The sequence below is a fragment of the Capricornis sumatraensis genome, chromosome 12, assembly GCF_032405125.1.
Source record: "Capricornis sumatraensis isolate serow.1 chromosome 12, serow.2, whole genome shotgun sequence".
Lineage (NCBI taxonomy): Eukaryota > Metazoa > Chordata > Mammalia > Artiodactyla > Bovidae > Capricornis > Capricornis sumatraensis.
In genome coordinates this window covers 41,456,313-41,481,907 of record NC_091080.1, presented here as the reverse complement: position 1 = coordinate 41,481,907, position 25,595 = coordinate 41,456,313, and the positions used below count along the sequence as shown (strand labels likewise).

General features: G+C 42.4%; 1 protein-coding gene across 1 annotated transcript in view; it reads right to left on the bottom strand.

Annotated features, from left to right (window-relative positions):
• FLT1 (fms related receptor tyrosine kinase 1) overlaps positions 1-25,595 on the bottom strand; it is a 206,570-nt gene that overhangs the window by 65,023 nt on the left and 115,952 nt on the right. The window contains exons 13-14 of the mRNA XM_068984312.1: positions 22,538-22,846; positions 17,459-17,605 (exon numbers count right to left, since the gene is read on the bottom strand). Coding sequence (XP_068840413.1) covers positions 17,459-17,605; positions 22,538-22,846 — 456 coding nt within the window. The remainder of the gene's footprint in view (positions 1-17,458; positions 17,606-22,537; positions 22,847-25,595) is intronic.

Here is a 25,595-nt window from a genome sequence, read left to right as displayed (position 1 = left end):
CTTTGTTGGTTTGATAGAGAAAAAATGAGTTGTCTTAATCTGCGTGTGTGTGTGTGTGTGTGTGTGTTTTGGAACATCCTTTCATGTGTTCCTTAGCCATTTTTATTTTCAAAGCGCCTGTTTTGAGTCGTTGACTGGGAAGGTGAGCTCAGATGAAGGAGAGCTTTGAAATCCTGGCTGAGGAGTTCTCGTTCATTGGAGAAGGAGAGGGCCACAAAGGCTTTTGAGGGAAATGACATGAGAGCCGTGTTTAAGGAAGTTTAGTCTAGAAGGAGAATGCAGGATGGACTGGAATGAGGAAAAAGTGGTATCTGGAAGTCCAGCTCACCAAGTGGTCATTCAGGCAAGGAACGATGAGGCTCCGAGTCTGGATGGTGGGAAAGGAAGTGGAGGGGAAGAAATGGAAGCAGACACTTTGCAGAAACAAGCCACAGGGATTGGTGCTTTACTGGATCCAGGAATAGATCAGGGATGAGTCCAGGGTGGTTCTGGAAAAAAAACCAGAGCTTTCCCCTGTAACCTTGGCTAGATCACTGAATCCCTTTGGGGCCGTTTCCCCATCTGTGAAACAAACAAACGGAAAAACATTCTGCTGTACCTACTCCACGGTATTTGCTATGAGAATCAGTAGAAATAATTTAAGTAAAAGCTTTGAAAAGTAAGGTATGGTGTAAGGGATGATCCCAGAGAGAGAAAGTGTGACTGGACAGTGGGTGGTCGGGGCAACGGACGTCAGGAAGAGCAACGATCTGGTTATCCACGATTGTCTCCACTGCACTGACCTGCATCTCAACCAAGTTCCTATCACTCTGATCCCAAATTAAGGCTCACGGCATGATCAAACAAAGCTCGAGGACTTGGACTGCACCCAAGGAGGCAGATGTGTAACCGGAGAGGTGAGAGGATGGAGCCAGAGATGCTGCCGAGCTGACATCATCTGGCCCGGGTCCCTCTTCCCACCACGTGGGAGGAGAAAAGGGGCGAGAGAGTGTCCAAAGTCAACAAGCACAGCTCCTCTTTCTGGCTTGGCCACACGCTGCATGACAGCAAAGGCACGGACCTGGATGTGTGACTATCAGGCTCTGAAGCCTCATCGCACTGTTCTCCTCTGCTCTCCACTTATTTCCCTTCTCACAAAAATAGGCCAGTTACTCCCCTCATTCTTTCCCCCCATTCCTCCATCTTCTGCCCATACTTGACTATAGTTGTCTTCCCTAGTCTCCTTAACACCGTAACCTGTTACTACCTGTATGCAACCTATTCTCTGTGATACAGGCTCTGTTCTGCTGCGGAGCTCACCTTTTAAGGACGGCTCCCCTTTAGTTTAAATTTTTCATTTTGATTAATTTCAAAGATCTTAAAAGTGCAGGAAAAACATAACCCCTGTGCTCACCATTAAGATAACCAGATGTCAACATTTTCCCACCTTTATTTTATATAAATGAAGTTTATAGATGCTTTTTCCCTCTCTCCAGGGGTACCACTATCCTAAAGTTGGTGCATCTTGGTTTCATGCAGGTTCTGGTGCCTTGTCCACATAAATGTCTATCTCTATAGACTATAATATTGTTTTGTGGTTTTAAAAATTCCAAATAAATTGTATGATATAGTATATATCCTTTTTTAACTTGGACATTTTTCTCTTCTACAATGTTTTAATATTTATCTTTGTTGATACATGCAGATGCAGTTAATTTTTAACTCATGTATAATTGTATCAAAAAGCCACAGATTTAAAAAAAATTCACCTCTCTCCTGTGGGATAGTTTTCACTCTTTGATCTTTACCAAGAAGGCCTAAATGCACAGATAACATAGCTGTGCGCACATTGTTACACTATGTATCCTTGTCCTGGGTTATAGAGTATACCCATTTTTGACTCGATCAATTATTACAAAATTGTCTTTGAAAATATACCAATTTACACTTTAACCAGCAATGAGCAAGCACCTCCCTTTCCCATTTACTTACCAATACTTGGTGTTTTCAGGTGTCTTTAATTGGTAATATTTGGGGTGTAAACATCTGGATATGGGTTTAACCTGCATCTCCCTGATTACTTGTTGGGTGGGTGGAATATCTTTTTTTCAGTTTGGTTGGCCATTTGGGCTTCTTTTCCTGCGAATTACCAGTTCATGTCCTTTGCACATTTTCCTCGTACCCTTTTTGTCTTGTTCTCAATGATTTTTGGGTTCTTTCCATGTTTCAGATCCTGAGCATGGGTCAATCTGTTAAAGTCTTGTTGGGTCAATCTGTTAAAGTCTTCTCCATTCTATAAGCAGTCTTCTAAACTTTGTTTATGGTGGATTTTTAATATACACACTTTAAAATCCTAAGGCAGTCAAATGTATCAATCTTTCCATTATCCTTTGTGCTTTTTGTTACTTGTTAAAGAAATATTTCCTATTCTGATATCATAAAGCATTTCCCTTATATGCTTTCCTCCCCTCAAAATCTGTTTAAATCAGTTTGATTTTCCTCATTTAGGTCTTTAATACACCTAGATTTCCTTTTGAAGGGAGTACGTATATTGTGCGAGATAGGGACCTAATTTTTACTGTATAAATAGCCAATTATGCCAGCAAGGGTTACAGAATAATCTGTTCTTTTCTCACTGAATTGTGAAGCAAGTTCTGTCAGATACTAAGTTTCTACATATTTGTTCTGTTTTTAGGCTCTCTCCTACACAAGTGAATCCACGATTAACTTAGGATTGCTTGATAACACTTCCTAATCTTTGGTATGAGTTGATGCTGTTTTCAAAATTGTCTTGGCCCTTTTACACTACAATACAGATTTCAGGTTTAGCTTGTCAAATTCTATAAAAAGCACTGTTGGAATGTTGATGGGAATTTCTCTGAATTTATATAATTCAGCACATTGGGGGAAACTGTCCTATTTATTTTTAGCTTGAAACAAATGAAACTCTCAATATTTTGACCTATAAAAATGGCTCACAAGTGGTTCACCTTACTAATATATGTCCCCTTCTAAGAATACCAAATATCTCTGTGTTACTTAGGTCTTGTTTTACATCGTTTGATAGCTTTAGGATCTTCTCTTTAAATATATTGCTTCTCAGTTATATTTTCCTAGATAAAGTTATAATTTTTGTTATTATGCAAAATGGCGTTGGGTGCTTTGAAGAATCACTTTATCTGCATATTCTCTTCCCCTTTGGGTATTCGTTATTAGAATGAACAAGTAGAACTCAGAAGCATGCTGCCGTACTATGTTTTCCTGAGATAATTTAATTGTAGGCCTGCTTCTTTCCAGGAGGATTGCTTAAATAAATTCCAACCACAAAAATCATGACAATTCCTGTGAAAACTTACAATTTATCATTGTCAACACTCTCTTCTTCATCCATCAAAGTTAGACTCAAATGACATTTCCTCCATGAAGCATCCCACGATCACCTGTCAGAGGTGCTGATTTGTATTGGATGGAATTTTATGCCCTTCATGTTGCATATTTTTGAATTGACTTTGTACCTATTATGTGTGTGTTTTTCAAAGGTAAGGAATAAGTTTTACTCATTTTCCTTTTCTCTAGAGTATAACAAAATGTCTGACTGATGGTAGGGAATTAAAGTTACACTTAATAAAATAAAAAGTAATCTTTGTTACGATGGTCTTGGCTTGCCAAATAAATGATAAATGTTTTGAGGTAGGCATATGATAAATTTTCCATAAATGGTAGCTAGGATGATGATGCATCCAATTCTGGGTACCTAGTAAATAATCACACCTTTAGATTGGCCATTCTTAAAGGAATTCATGGGTTTCCCTCATAGCTCAGTTGGTAAAGAGTCCGCCTACAATGCAGAAGACTCCGGTTTGATTCCTGGGTCAAGAAGATCTGCTAGAGAAGAAATAGGCTACCCACTCCAGTATTCTTGGGCTTCCCTTGTGGCAGTATTCTTGCCTGGAGAATCCCGTGGACGGGGGAGCCTGGTGGGCTACAGTCCACGGGGTCGCAAAGAGTCGGACACGACTGAGCGACTTCATTTCACTTCACTGGTGGCTTAGCTGGCAAAGTATCCACCTGCAATGTGGGAGACCTGGGTTTGAACCCTGGGTTGGCAAGATCCCCTGGAGAAGGGAAAGGATACCCACTCCAGTATTCTGGCCTGGAGAATTCCATGGACCGTATATAGTGACCCATAAAGAGTCGGACACAACTGAATGACTTTCACTTTCATAGGAATTCATTAAGAGCTGTATCTGAATTAAGGATCAGAAGAGCAAAAATATAGATTTAGGATGGTTAAAGGTGGCCCAAGAAAACTAGATGTCTGATTGATTTCCCACAAATACCACAAAGGAGATATTATATATCTAGTCAAACTTTTGGGGTTCGGAAAATTATATCTGGGGAAGAGAAATTCAAGTTTAGTAAACTTCAAAGGGTGACAAAATTCAGACATGAAGGATGATGGCTCATTAAGTAGCACTAAAAAGATGAATGATTCCAATGTTTTCAAATGTTCACCATGCGGCTTCTTCCTTCATTGACAATTTGACTCTAAGATCAAGCCTTGTGGCAAAGCCTTTACAGATGTAAGAAAAAAAAAATTGGTGAAGTACGGAATAATCTGAGACATAGTGAAATGCAGCCTTATAATAATGTGCTAAGTTGGAAGAGAGCTGTGAAATGTTGAAAACATATAGTCTAAAGGCAATCCAATGGGCAATGTGATCCATGGTGAGACTCTTTGCTCTATAGCCTTGAAAAAGATAAAGAAGAGAAGCTTTTAGAAAAGAATTAGATTAAGGACAGTGATGGGGAAAAAAAAGCTGTACAATATTCTTCTCCATGCAACCACTAAATAAGGGAAAAGCCATCCACAAAGGTTCTTTCATTTGGGATAATGGCTATTGCTTCACTAGTTTCACTTTCCGAAGTGGGTTATGATAACAGAATACTTTTTAAAAGCTCTTAAGAAATTGTAAACCAGATGCATTGAAGGGGTTATGGTTGAAGTGAGCACCTTGAAACTGTGCCCAAAACACATGTATTTCTAAACACGTTAAAGTGAAAAGCACTTTTTTTTTTCCTGCTCTTTCACTGAATTTTACTATTGTTCCAATGAAGTATTTCAAGATGCTTTGGGCACATAAAAAAGGTGTCAAGTGGTGCTAACTCTGTGGTTATGAGCTGTAAAACCTTAGCTATTCACTATGTATGTCTATAAATTATAAACAGACACGTGTGTGCTCACACGTGTAACACACACACCCTGTCCCTGCCCCAACAAATTCTTATGGTGTGTCCAGATTTACCATAGCCCCTTCTGTGTGGTTGGAGGAATTTATACCGTAGGATACAGACAGTCACCTAAAGTGGCCTTTCTGTGGGTAGTATAGTGTAGTTCTATGGCCATTTTCAGGCAGGAAATAGTATTCCATTGCTCAAGGGGTTAAAGGCAAGAAGGTCTTTTTCCATCAGTAGAATAGCTAAATAACTTATGGGAACACATACCATATTATAGGGCATGGCTGCTTAAAAAATTAGGCAGGTAATATGTACATAGAAAGATCTCCAAAATAAATTGTGATAAAAACAAGTCATGAAACCAAACACAGAGTGTGAGCTCAACTCAGATTTATCTTGGAGATGTTGGCTTTTCCCAGATCACCCTATTGTAATCCATTACCTTATTTTGTTCACCACAGCAGTTACTACTATCTGATTGTATTTATATGCTTATAGTTTTGTTAGATTTATTACCTGTACTTTTTCATTTGAATATAAATTCAAGGTCCTTGTTTTGTTTCCAGCACCTAGTGTATTCCTGGTACAGGGCTGGCTCTCAGCGTAAAGCTGTGAGTGAATCCCAGCTATCTTTTGCCCCATGAATACCTATGCCCCATATTTGCATGGGCTTCCCTAGTGGCTCAGTGGTAAAGAACCCACCTGCCAATGCAGGAGACATAAGAGACGCAGGTTTGATCCCTGGGTCCGGAAGATCCCCTGGAGGAGGGCATGGCAACCCACTCCAGTATTTTTTTTTTTTTAATATTTTTTTGATGTGGACCATTTTTAAAGTCTTTATTGAATTTGTCAGAATATTGTTTCTGTTTTATGTTTTGGTTTTCCGGCTGCAAGGCATATGGGATCCTAGCTCCCTGGCCAGGGATTGAACCTGCACCCCTTGCATCGGAAAGTGAAGTCTTAACCACTGGACCACCAGGGAAGTCCCCCACTCCAGTGTTCTTGCCTGAAGAGTCCTATGGGTAGAGGAGCCTGGCAGGCTGCAGTCCATGGGGTCACAAAGAGTTGGACACGACTAAAGCGACTTAGCACCCACACATACATATTTGCATAAAGGCACATATATAAGTAAAGAAATGGAAAAATCTAACAAAATACACATCTAACAGTTATCATGGGTTAATTCCCCCAAGAGACAATTTTATAGTGTATTCTATTTTGGTATTATGTGATCACTTACAATTTAAAAGTATTCATGTACTACTTATTTAGTTAAAATAAATAACAGTAATTTTTTACTACAAAAATGAAATGGTGTAGGTCTCTTTACTATCCGCAAAGAACCACTGAATGAAAGTTTAAAAGCAATACAGATCCAAATACTTGTACATCTGCAAAACTTTATGATACTGACTATGGATAGGATGATGAAATATTTTTGAAGTAAGTAAAGCAGATTTATGCTTCCCCACAGTTTACGATTAAAAAAAAAATTCTTTTGGCCAGGCTGCATGGCATATGGGATCTTAGTTCCCCAGCCAGGTATTGACCTGGCGTTCCCTACAGTGGAAGTGCAGAGTCTTAACCGCTGGATCACAAGGGAAGTCCCCAAAATTTACAAATTTGGATTAAAGCAATAAAAGGACAACCAAAATTTATTCCATCAGGAGACTGGTCCCTATGGAGGCAGGGGGAGAGAGAGAGAGAAGGGGTGTGTGTGTGTGTGTGTGTGTGTGTGTTAGGTTTGGGGTATGACTTATAGTATGTTAGACTGATCCCTATGGAGGGAGGGGGAGAGAGAAAGAGAAGGGGTGTGTGGGTGTGTGGGTGTTACGGTTGGGGCATGACTTATAGTATGTTAGACTGATCCCTATGGAGGCAGGGGGAGAGAGAGAGAGAAGGGGTGTGTGTGTGTGTGTGTGTGTGTGTGTGTGTGTGTGTGTGTGTGTGTGTGTGTTAGGTTTGGGGCATGACTTATAGTATGTTAGACTGATCCCTATGGAGGGAGGGGGAGAGAGAGAGAAGGGGCGTGTGTGGGTATGTGGGTGTTATGGTTGGGGCATGACTTATAGTATGTTAGACTGGTCCCTATGGAGGGAGGAGGAGAGAGAGAGAAGGTGGGTGGGTGGGAGGGTGTGGGTGGGTGGGTGGGTGGGTGGGTGTATGTGTGTGTGTGTGTGTGTGTGTGTGTGTGTTAGGGTTGGGGCATGACTTATAGTATGTTTCCTGTGTGTGAGTTTTCATGATAGTTGAATTATGACTGAGTGAATGAGATGGCTACTTATACTAATATACAATCTTATTGTGTAAGATGTCTTAGTAGCAGATTACACGAAAATCAGGTTTTGATTGAGTGTGGGTGGAGGAGGAATGAACTTCCTTGATTTGGCGTTTTCAGCAGTGATTTCATCCTGCTGAGCTCACAGATTAGATTATCCGAGAATGTATCTGTTGGCATATTTTCCTTAATTGTACTGGGTAGAGCGGTGACCCCCCACTGCATCGTTGGGTGTCACTTTAGATCCTGGGTAAGCTGTTTCAAGTTCCTCCTTGGGGAAAGGAGGTGTTCCCATGCAAATACTGGACTTGTGAGGTAGAAAAGCCTCATCTCATTAGTTTGCCAAGAGCTGGAGGAGTAAACGGAGGGCAGGTAGTATCTGAGTTTCCCTTCTGTATAATCACCTAGGCTTCCATGTAAGCGGGAAAATGTAGATTGGGGAAGGAGACCTCCTTCTACTCCAGGAGCTCAGACCACAGCTCTTAGTCTTAGAGTTAGTGACCCTGGACAAGGTTCAGCCCCCTCCCGGTCCCTGGGAGAAGCTGTCCTCCTCCACCCCCACCCATCTTTCTTCCTCTCTTCTTTGTTTTTCTTACTCCCCCTTCCTTTTTCTCTGCTACTGGTCTCTCAAACATCGCCTGCTCTCTTCAGACAAAACAAGCTGCCGGTTGTGGCCATGCTCAAAGGACAGTTCCTTGCGTCCCAAGAGGTCACAGAAAGAATCAAAAGAGGAGGTTAATTCACAGTGGGAAGGGAAGAGCTTTAATGGTATGAGGTTTCCGTTTGAGGTGCTGCAGAAGCTCTGAAATGAGATAGTGATGGTTGTATAAGCTTGTGAATATACTTACTGCCACTGAACTTGGCAGTTCTAAAGGAAAAAGTAAAATTTTTGTTACATGTATTTCGCCACATTTTTTTTTTAAAGGGAGAGATTGTTCTAAAGTGATGCTCACATTTGCAAGCTTTTTCCCATTTCTTACATTGCAACTTTTTCACTCGAACATTCAAGAGGACTTCAAAAGAGTAAACAACTAGCAGGGGCTTCTCGTTCACATGAGTGAGTCTGTGCCGGCTCGTGTGTGAGTGCTCCACTGGGTCTGGCTGGGGCCAAGAGCTGTCAGGAGGCTTTTCTGGTCTGAACGGGGCTGAGGACACGCGCTGGAAGAGGCATCCAAGTCGTCTTCCTTGGGGCAAGCATTAGGATATCACACAATGCTAGGTACATATGAGAAAGAGCTAAATGTGGTGGAACTCGAGGATAGAGAGATTTGAGGGTGTCAGGACTGAGTCTCCATAATAACTCCTACTGATTTCCAGTTCAAAATGGGACTCCACTCACAGGTCATGTTACTTTTCTCGATGTAAACCCTACAGCTCCACTGCCGAACACCTGTCAGTCTCACTGAAGCAGCTGAACGTTAGCTAGTAATTCAGTTCAGTTCAGTCGCTCAGTCGTGTCCGACTCTCTGCGACTCCATGAATCGCAGCACACCAGGCCTCCCTGTCCATCACCAACCCCTGGAGTTCACCTAAACTCACGTCCATCAAGTGGGTGATGGCATCCAGCCATCTCATCCTCTGTCGTCCCCTTCTCCTCCTGCCCCCAATTCCTCCCAGCATCAGAGTCTTTTCCAATGAGTCAACTCTTCGCATGAGGTGGCCAAAGTACTGGAGTTTCAGCCCCAGCATCAGTCCTTCCAAAGAACACCCAGGACTGATCTCCTTTAGAATGGACTGGTTGGATCTCCTTGCAGTCCAAGGGACTCTCAAGAGTCTTCTCCAACACCACAGTTCGAAAGCATCAATTCTTCGGTGCTCAGCTTTCTTCACAGTCCAACTCACATCCATACATGACCACTGGAAAAACCATAGCCTTGACTAGACGGACCTTTGTTGGCAAAGTAATGTCTCTGCTTTTCAATATGCTATCTAGGTTGGTCATAACTTTCCTTCCAAGGAGTAAGCGTCTTTTAATTTCATGGCTGCAATCACCATCTGCAGTAATTTTGGAGCCCCCAAAAATAAAGTCTGACACTGTTTCCCCATCTATTTCCCATGAAGTGATGGGACCAGATGCCATGATCTTCGTTTTCTGAATGTTGAGCTTTAAGCCAACTTTTTCACTCTCCTCTTTCACGTTCATCAAGAGGGTTTTTAGTTCCTCTTCACTTTCTGCCGTAAGGGTGGTGTCATCTGCATATCTGAGGTTATTGGTATTTCTCCCAGCAATCTTAGGAATGTCCTTTAAGCTTCTATTGTTGTCAGAGATACAAGTAAACCAAGCCCTGAGAAGACTCTAGCAGAAGCGTTCTTCTTGGAGAAGAGCTACTGGGGTGTCTACTAGTAGGGCTTGGCCCTTCTCTGTCTGGGTACCTGGACCCCCTTACTTTAGAGACACTGATGGAAGGGGAAGGGATGACGTAAACGGCCGCTTCACTGATCACATGGACTGACTGAGTGGCTCAGGTCAGGTGACAGAGCCTACTCACTCCCCACTCACTGGGTTCTGTGTGCCTGGGCAGCGTGGCCTCATTTCTTTCCTGCAGTGTTTCTCAACCTATTTTGCACCATAAGGGTACATTTCCATGAGGAAGAAAAGGCAATTACTCTATAAGTTTTGTGGAAGGTTAACAGACATTTCTGAATTTTATTGTTCTAGGAGATAAAGCAGAAACAGCTTGAGAGTGACAGTCAGTTGATCATCCCCCGGCGTCAGCATCCTTGTTCACCTCTCTCCTCTACTTTCCCTCAGCATCTCTCCCAGATCCATGAAAACCACGTTATGCTTCAGGTGTAACTCTGCCCCCTGGGTTCTAGGACAGTCAGCCACCTTGATTTAAATAATCGCTTACGGGTACAGAGATTTGCATCAGCGACACAGTAACAAGAGATCATTGGATAAATAACTCTGGTGACCAAGATCTCACTTAGGAAGGAGTATTGATCAGTGATTCCTCTTCCAGCCTCTGTCCGTTCAAGATGGAATTTATTCTCCCTAAACTCTTAGTAACAAAGGTCCATCTAGTCAAAGCTATCGTTTTTCCAGTAGTCATGTGACAGCTGAGTGCCAAAGAATTGATGCTTTTGAACTGTGGTGTTGGAGAAGATTCTTGAGAGTCCCTTGGACTGCAAGGAGATCCAACCAGTCCATCCTAAAGGAAATCAATCCTGAATATTCGTTGGAAGGACTGATGCTGAAGCTGAAGCTCCAATATTTTGGCACCTGACTCATTTGAAGAGATCCTGATGATGGGAATGATTGAAGGTGGGAGGAGAAGGGGGCGACAGAGGATGAGATAGTTGGATGGCATCACTGACTCAATGGACATGATTGAGTAAGCTCTGGGAGTTGGTGATGGACAGGGAAGTCTGGCGTGCTGCAGTCAATGGGGTCACAAAGAGTCGGACATGACCGAGTGAACTGAACTGAAACTCTTTGTGGTTTGAACCCTACTGCTTTAATCTTAAAATGTTCTGAAAATGCCTTGCCGTCCTAGAGATTTTGATGATGGTATCTTGGGCTTTACTAACAGCATCACAGGTCACTATCACCTTCTGTTCTCTGAAATATTTTTAGAGAAGAGTGTACTTTTTTCAGCAGTTCATGGCTCTTGTCAGGAACCCCACTTTCTCTGCGCCCCCACTTGGGAGGTGGTTCTTGCTTACGCTGGTGTAGCCCTAAGCTGGGCCTGCCTCCTGCCACCTCTGCTTTGCAAATGGTGTCACTCCGAAGCCCCTAGCCAGCAGCCCCTCTTCTTGTGCTTACTTCGCTGTCACAGCATGAAACATCTTAGAACCTCGCTGGAGAATCTGGGAAGAGTGTGAGCTAGAAAGGGGACTTTCTGATCATCTGGGGTAACTTCCAGTCCCATCGGCAGGCGGGTGCAGGGGTCACCAGGACACTCTGGGGGAACCAGGAGTTCTCCAAGGTGACTTTGTAACATTGTTCCAAGTCTGGGTGCAAACTCTAAATATGGTGAGCCCTAGCAGAAAGAATGTTTCTTAAAGGAGCTTCCCTGTCTGCAGACTGCTAAGAATCGAACGGTCCTCAAAAGAGCCGCTGCCAAAGAGAACGTGTCTCCAGCCTAGAGTCCTCGTGGTGATGTTCTGGCGCTGGTCCTGTCTTAGGACCTTTTTCTTTCATGTTTGGTCCTTTATATTATACTCACTTTAGCAGCTCCATTCTTTGGTCACCTGTCCCTTCAAAGGAAATATGTCTCAAATCACCTCCTTTCAACACTTTGTACCCTACCATCCCTCCTAGTTGTTCCCAGTTGCTTCCTGACTTGGGTCTAGTTCGGAGGTTCTCCAATCTTTATCACGTATTTTCTCTTATTTCCTCCTTATCTCTCTTCCATTCTATGTACTCCACTAAAAATGGATGATTGAGAACCTGCTGTATGCTCAGCATTAGGAATCAAAATGAAAATATTTCAATTAAAAGCACAAAGGATGTATTTTTACTTGTTTCATTTAATAGTTTACCTTATTCCAGTTTTTAGACTCATTAACTGTGGTGCCTAATGACCTATGACAGTGAGTAGGGACACAGCTGGTTGCTGCTTGAAGAAGTTGTATTCACTCAAACACACACACTGTTATGTTAGATGTGTGCTTATTCAGATTTTCATTTTCCTGTTCTGCGCTATATTCACAGAGCTTAGCACAGCACCAGACACAAAACAGTGCCTTAATGATGTTTTATTACGTGAGTAAAAAGACTGTAAGGCTGATACAGAATGAATTTTGGACCTTCTGAGATTTAAAAGTAACTGGATTTTGGTTCAAAAGAATTTTTAATTTTATATATGGCATGTCCACTTTTTAAAAAATGCTTTAAATGGTTTTAATATGCTTTACATTAAAAATAAATTTAAAAAATTCAGTGAGGTTTTTAGGAAGCCTAAACGTTAAGAGTTGGAAATGAGAAAATCTTCCTTGTTTTCAGTGCTGACTTATGCCCACAAGATCATTTGAAACTAGTGTCTGTCTATTCTCTTCTGAGCGATGGGAACTAGTGCTTAGCTCCACATGGTGTATCTGTATCCAGGGTCTGGGTGTCAGAGTTGCTGTTCTGGTTTAACGCTTGGTGTGCTACCCACTAACCCTACCACTTAGTCATTTCTCCCATGTTTCTGCTTCCTCATCCCTTAGTTCATCAAACAGGCATGATAATTTAGCAAACCCCACAGAACTGGTGGGAGGAGTAAACAAAGCAATGTTAGTGAGGGGCGTCAACGGGGACCGGGCGCCTAACAAGAGTGTGTCAAGTCAAAACAGATCTGGAAATGTGGCTGATAACAGCACCTGCCTCAGATGCTGGTCGACAGCCGTGGAGGGTAAATGAGACTTTCGTAAACTCTTAACAGCTCCTTGGGTATCTGGTGAGCACTCAGTACATTTTTATTATTATTTTTGATAAGGAAGGCCTATAAAGATAGCATATCTTCAAAGGTTTTAACAGTCACACATGAAACCAGAGAACAGCTGAGTGACGTGCTGTACGACGTGGGGTGGGTTGTGAATAAACTCGGGCTTCAGAGAGAAAGCAGCATGATGTATGCCATTGGATGTGAAAGGGGGCCCTGGTGGCCAGAGGCCGGGGGCGTCTTCTAGGTTAGGGAGCCAGGGTAGGCTGTTGGGGGCCGGGGGGGTAGATGGAAGTTAGCAGGCTGGGCGCATGCCGTCCAGGCCCCGCAAAGCCTGTGGTTGTGCCGGGTCGTGCAGCTGGCAGTGGGAAGCCCGCCCCGTGGGTACCCCAGGGAGAGGGCCTCCTGCCCCCTGAAAACACACTTCCCTGGGCTGCATGCTTAGGGAAGAAGTTGCCCTCCCCTCATTTCTCTCACCAGTTATTTCATCCCCACTTGTCTAGAGCCTTAACTCTGTTGTTTTTGGAATCGAGTAAGTTGTCATTTAACAAAAAACAGTGATAATGGGCTGGATCCTGTCAGTGATCCAAAGTCACTGAAATGCTCTCGGTATATGAGTTCTTTTTGAGTTGCCAGGCTTGGTATAAAAAGAGGCATCTCAAGTGTCTAATGGAAGTACAGTTTATTCTCAGGTTACTAAAACCCAGTCGAGCTTTCAAAGGCTTAGGCTATGATGGACTAGTTCTCAAGTCTTTTTCAGCCTGTGATCTTGATGTTTTTCGATATCAGCTTTGGAACAAACAGTGAGTCAAGGATGTTCACTCTGGTTATCAGTGATCTTCACTTATCTATACACATGGACAACAGGGTCACAGTCATAAGAGTGTGTTGCACTGGCTGTTGAATTTGCTGCCTCACATGGGAATCTTACATATGAAACTTTACAAACACCATATACATGTAAGAAGAGATTCCCCCCCAGAAAAGTTAAGAAATTCCTCTGCAAAAAGCTATGGTAGTTTTAAAGCGTGAATAAAAGGAAGAGAGAGAGAAAATCAACAACGTAGTGTAGCCGAACTCAATAAATGCTAATAATAGCATATTGGTCTTCCCTGGTGGCTCTGCAGCAGAGCATTAGCCTGCAATGCAGGAGACCATCTATAATGCAGGAAACGTGGGCTCGATCCCCAGGTTGGGAAGATCCCTTGGAGGAGGGCATAGCAACCCACTCCAGTATTCTTGCCTGGAGAGTCCCACGGACAGAGGAGCCTGGCAGGCTATAGTCCATGGGGTCACAAAGAGTCAGACACGACTGAGTGACTAACCCACCACCCCAATAGCATATTAGAATGATATTTAGGAAAGATTTCATATAATTTATATAAGACTCTTTATACTCATAGACATGCTTCTTTTGGCCCTCGGAAGATTAGAAACAGTTGTGAGGAATACATTTTTGTTAAGTTGTTTGACTTTTGAGATGACATTAACCCTCTGATATCATTTAACAAATTCTGTCAACTCATGGGCCAATTTCTGTATAAATTTCTGTATAAGCCATGACTGTGGGTCAACCAAGTTATATTAACTCATTTAAACCATACTACATTCCTATGTGGTTGGTATTATCTCAATTTTATACATAAGGAAAGAGAGGCTCAAAGAGTAAGTATAAGCGAGTTTCCCAAATTCTCTGACCCAGGAGGTTCAAACCCTCTCAACACCTCTTAATATTTTCTGTTTGTAATAACTTCTTTTCTCTCCTCTAGTCCCAGAATGGTTGTGGGCTTTCAAATTGGTTTAACTCTAATTCTTTAACCCATATCCAAAGTATGAAAACTGAATTTAAGTCAAATTCACTACTTTCAAAGAATCATCCAACATCTCATAATAACATTTTATAAAATATGGAATATATTTTGTGATCAAGTCACTTTGGGGAACACAGAACTTGAAACCACAATCCCACCTGATTTCTTCAGTATAGGACTTCTTTGGATCCTTAATAAAATACTAATGTGAACTCCGAATGTCTAAGGAGAGCCTATACAGACGTTGCTTCCTTATTCACATATTCATTCATCCTTTTATTGTGTTAGAATACTGCAAGGGATGAATTTTTTCTGAAACTATCCTTTTTCTTTTTAAATTTCTTTTTAATTGGAGGATAATTGCTTTACAATATTGTGTTGGTTTCTGCCCTACATCAACATGTATCAGTCATAGGTATATGTATGTCCCTTCCCTCTTAAACTTCCCTCCCACCTCCCAGCCCATCCCACCCCTCCAGGTTGTCACAGGGCACCAGCTTTGAGCTCACTGCGTCTTACAGCAAATTCCCACTGGTTAATCTAATTTTACACATAGTAATGTAAATGTGAAACTATCCTTCTCAGTAGTGTGTCACTTTGCCTCTTTGCACCTACATTTTCTATTCTCCAAATGGAACTCAAGACAGTCCGAAAGTCCCTTTAGCTTTAAAAATTCTATGATGAAGCCTCTCCCCCCACCACCCAAAGTCTAGGCATTTGTGCTACCAAGTGAGCTCACTAAGGATAGAATGAGATTTGTTGAAAACCACTCCATTCATTCATTCATGGAACATTTATGGATTGCCAACCACTCCGACAGGTTTGGAGGAAAAAAAGACAAGATACAAATAACATGAAAGACACTGTCTTCAGGATGAGGGCATGATATGATGATAAACATAGAGGAAGACAGCATGATACAGTACAGGAAGGGGTCAGTAGCAATCTGTGTGGGTAATACAGACTCACATGAACTGATGACTATAAAATGGCTCAGGAAGAGAACAGAAATACTCCAGGATAATAAAGACTCTTGGAGGACCTGCCTTCTCTTTGCAGGTGTTGAGTAAGGCTTTCTGGTGGGAAAACACCCAATCTGCATCTGAAGGGATGGGTCAGGCTTCCATGAAGACACACCAGGCAGAGGGGACACAGGAGCAAACAAAGCATAGAGTTTGAAGCAGCGTAACACATGCCATGATCTACAAGAGCGTGACAATTGCTAGAATGTAGCGTTCAAGGCAGGGGAGCCTACAGCTGTGTGGAGCAGGCAGGGACCACTGTGGAGGGCCTTCCTTGTCAGATGCTTGAACTTGATCTTGCGATGGAGAGCCAGTGGAGGACTTGGAACAGAGATGTGACATTTTAGGCAACTGGGTGGCAAAAAAGATGCAAAGAGAGAAGAGAGGTAGGGAGACCAGTTAGGAGACGCCTGCAAACGTCCAAGTGAACGCCTGAACCAGGAGACTGACAAGAGGGAAGCAGAGACAGTTCACAGTTTGTACAATCTGCTCAGCCTGATGGATCAGAGGAAGAGGGGGAAGAAGGTGGACCACCTTTGGTGTGGATGATGGATACATGGTGTCTATACAAGAGGAGAAGAATCATGGGATGTGATCAGTTTTGGACCTGCTTGGTGTCCGGCCTCTCTAAGATATTTGTAGATACCTTAAAATTGGTGACATTCTACCAGAACCTTTTCCTGTGCATCAAACACAAACAGATTTCATTTTGAGTAGAGGATTCTCATGGAAGGAGGATTCCGCATTGCCAATGTTTGAATTAGGTTGTTGGGAGGTTGCAAATAAATGGCAAGTTTATCTTTACTATAAATGTAATTCCTACTCAAAATTAGAAATAAGTTCATTTTAATTTTATTTAAGGGACTTCCCTGGCAGTTCAGTGGTTAAGACCCTACTTCCAATGCCAGGGCATTGGTTTGAGCCCTGGCTGGAAAGCTAAGATTGCACAGGACTCATGGCCAAAAAACCAAAACATAAAAAAAAAGGAAACAGAAGGAACACTGTAACAAATTCAATAAAGACTTAAAAAAAAAATGGTCCACATTAAAAAATCTTTATAAATCTTATTTAACTAGGAATCAAGAGACATACAACAGATAATGTTTATACTTGTGGATTTAAGTCTAGTTTTTTTTTTTTTGTTGAAAATCAACAAACGATCATCAGTTTAAATGGGTTTTTTTTTTTCTTATCAGTATTCCAAAATATAATTTTAAATATTTTTTAAACCAAATCGTTGAAATCAGTATCAGTGAACTAAGGAGATTATAAATCTACTCTGAACTTAAACTATGCCAGGCAGTCAAAGCTCTGCTTTACCTCAAACTGGAGGAACTAACTTCTCACTTTTCCCTGTTGTCCAGATGAACTGAAACATTTTCTGAGTGGCTCTTACCATTTTCTGAATGCACAATTTTTTATTTCTATTGTTTTTGGCAGCTTGTGGGGTCTTAGCTCCCAGACCAGGGATCAAACCCAGGCCCCCAGGCAGTGAAAGCTGAGTCCTAACCACTCGACCACCAGGCAATCCCCTGAATGCCTGATTTAAAGCAGACTCTGCAAGACTTTCTATGGGCTTAGTAATATGGTCTATATAAGAACTGATTTCAGTATCCTTCCCTGGAAGTGGCTTAACCATGAATCAGAGCTCAAATAGGATTTTTGCAGTTCTATCAGCAGCTTTAGACATCCTGGAAGAAAGCTATAGGGATTTTAAGAGGCTAACGAGAGAGAGGAAACTCAACAAAAAAAGTCTCTTACCAGGTTCTTGCTGTATTTTGTGGTTGTTTTTAAACCAGGTTATCTGAGGCTCTGGGACGCCATTGGCATGACAATCTAGAGTCATCGAACTGCTGATGGCGACTGTGCGGTCACTGAGGTTTCGCAGGAGGTAGGGTGCTTCCTGATCTAGTGGATAGAGAAAGGGAATTGTTGTTACTCACAGGTCTCATTCTTTCGTTATATATGCATATTGACACTTTGCAGATGGAAAAGCAGCAAGACCCAGCTGTAAGTGTTCATTCATATTTTGTTCCCTCCATTCTTCCTCTGTGGTTAGCCTACCGCTTCCTCGTAAGTTACTGCAATAAACTGAAATGTTAGAACACAGAGGAAAATCAAGCACTCAGTTCTGTATTTTTAGATTTCAGTATCAAGGTTTTTGCCTGTCCAGCTAGTTTCCTTCCTTTCTTTGAGAGAAGCTTTTTTTTTTTTTTCCTAAAATTTACAGATTTTTGCATGATATTTTAGGAACTAAAAAGGAAACAGACATAATTTTGGATATGGCTGGCAGTGAATTTTTACATATATGCAGGGAGTTACAGTGATGAGCTAACTGAATTTTGCATTTTTTGTGTTTTATTCACATGATAGTGATGAGCTAATCTAACTGTGCATTTTTGCATCTTACTAACATGGGAGGGCATGCTTGTGTCTCTCGGCAGTCAGTAACCTAAACTGTAAGGTAGGCAGACCAAACAGGAGAATTTCTTGAACTTTGAAAACTTTTTATTAGGAGTGTTTCCTTCCTCCAATCCCTTCCCCAATGCAAACGACCAAAGGATTAATTCAAGAGACAGAGGCACAGATGTGTAGTTTTTGTACTATATAATAGCACAAATAATGTATTTTATATTACTTTCTCTTAAAACATACAAATATGATACAATACAATTTAATAAAATGCCAACCAATATAGTACAACAAAATGAATTTAATACATTAGGAGGCAATACATTATAACACTAAAATCCCACACAGAAACAGCAGTACCCCAAGGCCCCGTGAGTACAGCGTCTCTATTTTAATGGAGTCAGTCCTGCTGATGAGTATACATTCTAGTTGGACAGGTGCTGGATTGGTAAGTCAAGCTTCCAAGATAGAAGGATAAAATTGGCTCCTATAATCTTTCCCACTCTCTCAAACCATCCTCCCCACCACTTGTTGCCCATCTGGGAAGATAAATCAAAAGAGTTCTGGCATGACTCACACATTTTGTGTGATTGGTTTCTGCGCTGACTCTGCCCATTTCTGATGTCCTCCTCTCATTGAACTAACACTGTGAAAGCAGTGTGTATGTGTGTGCGCTTAGTCGCTCAGTCACGTCCGACTCTCTGCAACCCCATGGACTGTAGCCCGCCAGGCTCCTCTGTCCACAGAATTCTCCAGGCTAGAATACTGGAGTGGGTTGCCATGCCCTCCTCCAGGGGATCTTCCCGACCCAGGGATTGAAGGCCTCCTGCATTGTAGGCAGATTCCTTACTGTCTGAGCCACCAGAGAAGCCCAAGAATCCTGGAGTGGGTAGCCTATCCCTTCTCCAGCGGATCTTCCTGACCCACAAAGCTCTGAGATGACACTTTGCAATGAATGGCTTTGATTCCATGTCCCTGCAGAACTCTGCTGAGTCCCCACTCCTTTCTGATTTTATTCCTACAGGGAGACTCTGTATGAGCATTCATTAGAGCAGCTGAGAAACCTCAGGTTAAAAAGTATGTTACTAAATGACTCTGATAACATGTTGACACAGCATGACGTGGCAGGGTGGCTGGCTGTTAGAAGAAACAGATTTCTCATTCAGTTTGGATTTCCATAGCTTATGATTATTAGCCTTTTCTCATTTTATACAAAATGAAATCTGAAGGCAAAAAGAACTGAAGGAGTGCTAATGTATCGACTCTTCAAATAGAGTGTGAAATTCGTAACAGCAACCATCCTTTGACCTGTTTTAGTGCAGTTCTCCTAGTCTGTCGTGCAGACTCATTTTAATATTTCTGGGTTTACATTCTGTCCGCTCTGTCAAGTAGCTTAACGCAGCCATGTATCAAACTCTTCCACTTTGATAACTTTTACATGCTCGATCATTACAATTTTGACGTTTTTACAATCAGGCCCCCAGACATATCAGTGAAACATGACAAGATAATAAAGAACAGCATCATATTACTATTTCACATATTTTACAGCCAAGTATGACACATCTCATTTAAAACCCAGAACAGACCCAGATCACTGGGTTATACTTGTAGCGGCTTCCTCCAGCACATTTACTATTTCCCAGGCACTAAATATGAAAAAATAATCCATCATTACCCATAGGTCTTATTCTAAAAAGGAAGCCTGAATACATGGCCCGTCACACCCAGATTATTTTCATGGCTACAAACTGGAACCATCAACAGCACAGACAGGATCTGGCTTCCCTGACAGGTGTGTTTGAAAACAATGTTTATACGAAAGAGAACATTTTAACATAAACGTCACGCACAGCTCCCCAAAGCCCTCTCTGAACCAAACGAACATCAGACAAGAAGTAGCACGAAGACGGAAGTATGAGCAGAGGACTCTCAGCTAAATACAGAGTTCACATCAACGTGTCTGAAACATACAGTATGAGGATTTTTTCCTCTGTACCCATGTTTGAAAAAAAAAAATTTCTCCTAGGTGCAAAGTCTCATTTTTGGCAAGTTTCTAAATGGCCTAAATCAACCAAGGAATCTCTCTCTCCTTTTTTTAGTCAATTCCCACTTTATAGTCATCTATTTCGGCATTTTTAAATAGAGAAAAGGTACACTGCACCCATATTTTTAAACCTGAGTTATTTGATGGAAACAGCTGCTTTCCAAAATTTAATGAAAGGGAGAAGATCCCTTCACTTGGAGAAAACCAGGATGAAAAGAATATTTCTGCTGGTTATCAGTAGCCAAAGATAGCACCCCACCAGGTCCTTTTCCTTCTCAGCATCTGTGCCCCAGAGATCTGCTGGGTCCCACAAATAAGTGGTTTCTCTTCTCCATCTGGAAAGGGGCCTGAGGAACCAGCCTCACACCCTCTACTCCATCTCAGTCATTCTCCACAGCAGGCTCCTTGTTCTTTCTTGTTCTCCTCCCCTACCCTTATGCCACACCCAGAAGACAAATGGACAAAAGTCAAAACCCACCCAATCATATTTTTTCTTTTAGAAACTCTCTGGAAGGATTCATTACTCTAAGGGATTCTTGACATCATCCTTTGTAAAATACTATGTCCTTCCTCTACCCGGGAAATGATCGGTTCTGCATGTCCAATTCACCATGTTTTTTCATTTGCTTTTTCAGCTTTATTAAAAAAAACTGAGCACCCCCCTCCCCCAAGTCCTACGGCACTAAGGCACTGTTTCCTGGAGGAACACACTGACTTATAATGAACAATTCGCCAGGCTAAAGAGCCATAGGTAAAATTTCCAGATACAATTGATTATTCTTTCCTTTGGGCTGACAACTTCCAGGTTGCTAATTGTTTTCAAAGCATTTGGGGCTCCACGAAAGTGGCAATCTGGGGAAAAGCTATTGTTTACTCCTTCACATCTGACAAAAGCAATTCCCACGTGAAAGACAAGTTTAGCCGTGGGACAGAGCTTGCTACCTAAAGGAGGAAACAGTCTGGTGAGTTCCCAAGCCTCAGGAGCTGTCATGCTGACACCTCCTACTTACTACCCAGTCCAGCCACCGCTGCTCTCAGCCTTGGCTATTTTGGTCATTAGAATTTGCTTTCCAGTAGTTCAGGCAAGTCACAGGCAATGATCAATCATAAATGAAAACAACAGAACAATGCATATGAAATTGGTGAAAAAGTCACTTTCCCCTCAAATGCAAGCTGTAAATAAGAGATTACAAATCTCTCTGGATTAGAAAATGGGATACATTTTAGAATGACTCTTGAGTCCTGCTTCTGTAGTTTTACCATTAATCCCCAGGGGAAAAATAACCCCTATTAACATTTGCATATGAGGGAAGTGGACTTTTTTTTTTTGGATGGACAAATTTGAGATTGACGTTTAAGAAAATGCATTAAACCTCTGGTCACAATAGCCTTTATTTTCTTGATAAATTGATTATGGCACACCGTTGAATGGCATCCATCGAACAGGGTAAAGTTCTTTCACCAGGAACAAGAATATTGAAAACGAAGGTGTGATCCACTTTTTGTTCAGGTGCTGTCAATGGCTATGTGGTCCACTCAGGGGCAGTGAGGAGGGAGCCCACTGGACTAGTTGACTAGATACTGGAATCGCAGGAGAGAACTGGGCTTGGCCTGAGTGGACTTTTGTAATTCACACTGTGATAAAGCTTTAAGACCTCTGAATTATCCCAACACCTTGCACCTCTGGGGACCATCTTAGACGCTCCAGTTTAAAATTAATGTGCTTAACATATATAAAAAAAAAAGCATCTTCAAATAAATAAGCATTATAACTTGCTATCATCCAGGTGCTATTTACAAATCAAAGAGCAGAGGCAACAGCAGGAAATAAAATCCGGCAGAGGTCCGACAGAGTCTCCAGTTCAAGTGTCCCTAGTTCTGGGCTGGCCAGTGAACCGATATCCATGTCCATCTTTGGTAGACACCAGCATCTGTTTAAATTATTCAGGTTGGCAGCTTGGAAGCATGAACATAAAAAGGGGTGGGCATTAAAGTGGAAGGAAAGGGTCAGTCCCCAGTTGTCGTTTATCAGGCGGGAGAAGACAGCAAAGAGCAAAACACAACAGAACCTCCAAATCCAAACGTGCACTGGGTCGGCCCCAGAGAGCGGACCCCTTTGGCCCAAACGGGGCGCCCCAAGCTGGGGGCCCCACGCGGGCTCATTGTTACTCCTATCATCGCCAAACTCATTTTGGGAGGAGCTTCTCCTCTGAGCCGGAAAATGAGCAACAGTGACAATAAATCAAGATGATATGAGACAACTGTTACTTGGTAATGAATCCTTTAATGTTTTACATTATTTTGTGTGGTACAATCATTCCTTGTGCTTTTTTTAAATTTGGAGATCCGAGAGAAAACAGCCTTTTTGTTGCAGTGCTCACCTCTAATGATCACTTCTTTCTTCTGGAGGATTTCTTCCCCTGTGTATATGTTCCTAGCTCGGCAGGCATAGGTGCCTGAGTCTTCCAGGGAGGCGTTCTTGATGACGAGGTTGAATGTCATGGAGTGCTCTTTCATGACAGGCGTCTTTTGCTTGCTGATGCTCTGTTGCGTGGTCTGGTTGTCCACTGTCCGCAGCAAAATCCAGGTAATGTCTTTGTACAAGAACTTGCTCACCGTGCAAGACAGCTTCAGGTCCTCTCCTTCCGCGGGCATTTTGTCCAAGCTCACCTGAAATCCATGGGGCACATCTGGAAAATAAGAACAAAGGACTTGAGTTCATCAGAAAATCCGTGTCTCAACCTAAGACTGTATCTCATCACAAGACAGTCAAGGATCTTAAGAACTGTCCCTGCACAAATGGTCTCAGCATCAGCATTACAAGGATGGTATTTATCTTGTTTTTTTCTTTTTTTTAAGGGAACTGATCAGATGTGGCAGGTAGGAACCAACTCAATTTGCTCCATCAAAGTGAGGCAGGAAATGCAAAATAGGATGTTCTTAGGAGGGTATGTTTATTTACCAAATATTGCTTAGTGGAATGCTTTTTTATAACTTGGGATGATAACCCATTGCTCTATCATGTACAGAACTCCTCCTGGCAAGTGGGCAAGATAGAGAAGGGATCTAAGAGGAGTTTGTGCTAGAAAAGAAACCACAGGTGCTTTGATAGGCAAATTTACTTAACTAAGTTGTGAAGGAGACAGAAGTCCCAGGCTGGAGCTAGGAGACTCCAGTCAACACTTTAATCCTACACTTTGAACTGACAGCATCCTTCCCTAGCTGGGCTGGCCCAACATTCCTCTGCTCTTTGCTGGTACCGAGGGGCCAAAGGGAGCCAGCTATCCTGCTCAGGTACCCATTTATGGTGATTGTTCTACTTAACTTAGGGGCTTCCCTGATAGCTCAGTTGGTAAAGAATCCGCCTGCAATGCAGGAGACCCCGGTTCAATTCCTGGGTCGGGAAGATCCGCTGGAGAAGAGATAGGCTACCCACTCCAGTATTCTTGGGCTTCCCTGATGGCTCAGCTGGTAAAGAATCTGCCTGCAATGTGGGAGACCTGGGTTTGATCCCTGCATTGGGAAGATCCCCTGGAGAAGGGAAAGGCTACCCACTCCAGTATTCTGGCCTGGAGAATACCATGGACTTGTATAGTCCATGGGGTCGCAAAGAGTCGGACACAACTGAGCAACTTTCACTTCACTTTGGTCATCACTCCACTTCTACTTAACATAAAAGAGCAAGAGTTCTTCTGAAAATGCAGACAAGTAATTTGGGAAAGTTGCCAGAGTGCACAGAGTTGGGGGCGGATGGTTTCTAAATCAGACTTGCTCTCAAAAACATATTAAGGGACTTCTTTGGCTCCCCAGTGGCTCACACTGCCTGCAACACAAGGAGACGCGTGTTCGATCTCTGGGACGGGAAGATCCCCTGGAGAAGGGAATGGCAACCCACTCCAGTGTTCTTGCCTGGAGAATCCCACGGACATAGGAACCTCACGAGCTTCAGCCCATGGGGTTGCAAAGAGTCGGACACGAATGAGCAATTAACACACACACTGGCGGCCCAGTGGTTAAGACTCTGCACTTCCACTGCAGGGGGGATGGGCTGGATCCCTAGTAGGAGAGCTAAGATCCTGCATGCCAAGGTAGGTAAAAAAAAAACAGAAAAATTCTTGAACCAAATACACATACACTATATCCACTTAAAGAAAACAACATTATACAGTTTCCTAAAGGGGCTACATCATTAAAAGGGATTTTCTCCAGCGACGATTCCCAGCGAACCTTCATTTCCATCCTCTTGTCCCCTCTAGCCACACTCACAGCTTCCCTCCTCAGCTTTCTTAACCTGGACCATCATTTGGCTTCTACACGGACAGTTCCTTCATCTTCTTTTGGACCATCTCACCTGACAACTTTAGAAAATCATTGGTTCCTGGCCCTGAACTGGCCTGCTCTCAAAACCTTTCCATTGCTTGTGACTAGCGGCATATCTGCACTCGAGCAAAGCATTGTCGCCAGCATTTCACAAAGAACTTTGAAGATGAAAAGCACTATGTTATGCTATTATTATTATTATCCTTTGCACACAAAGCTATAAAGAAACCTTTAAACCTTAAGGGGACAATAGTCCAAAATTAGATATCATATCAACTCTTTCCTAAATCTCACTTTGCTTGTTTTTCTGATTTTTCTGGGCTTTGGCTTTATTATAAAGTGTCACGACTGAAGAAATGCCAAAGTATTCATCTGAAACCTGGGAGCCAGGATGGGGGTAGCAGTGGTTTATGAAGCCGTCAATGAAGGGAGAGAGAGGAGGCACCATGGGTTTGTCTGCTTTTAAAACAAAAAAAAAACCTAAGAATTTGCCAGAAGAGGCAGAACCAGCTGACAGTCCTTTTTTTTTTCCTTTTAACATAACAATAAGGTGTCAGAAATAGCCCCTTGAATTCAGCATCTTTTTATATTTGGGACACTTTCCCAGCATGAGGAGTAAACCATCAGCCATCAACTTTTACACACATACCAGGACCGAAGTCTCGTGCCCTGGTTGCGATCCACTCATTTCTCAAAAGACGGCGAGCGTCCATTTACCAAGTCTCATCCTTGTGGTTAGGACCCAAGAGGGCCGAAGTAACACCATTGAGATCATGTCGAGAGTTTCTATTTACTTTAGTGATTTGAAACTTCCTGTGGAAATAGCTCACAGGTTTCCTGATGGAAGATTTTGTTTATCTTTGCCAAGCACCACCAGGAATCTCAAAATAAAATGCATTTAGTGACATTGGGAAGCCAGGGAGATAAGGCCGGGCTGTTCCTGTTTGAGCCTCAGTAATTGCTAACACACCCACAGTCATGCTGAGTGCCAGCAAAACAGCAAAAACACACACACAGGAAGAGAGAAGCACCAAGGCAGCTTTCAGGTCTGTTTCTCAGGCAAGAGACCCTGTGGAGAGGCTGGTTTGGTTTATGCTATCAGACAGTGCTTAGAAATGA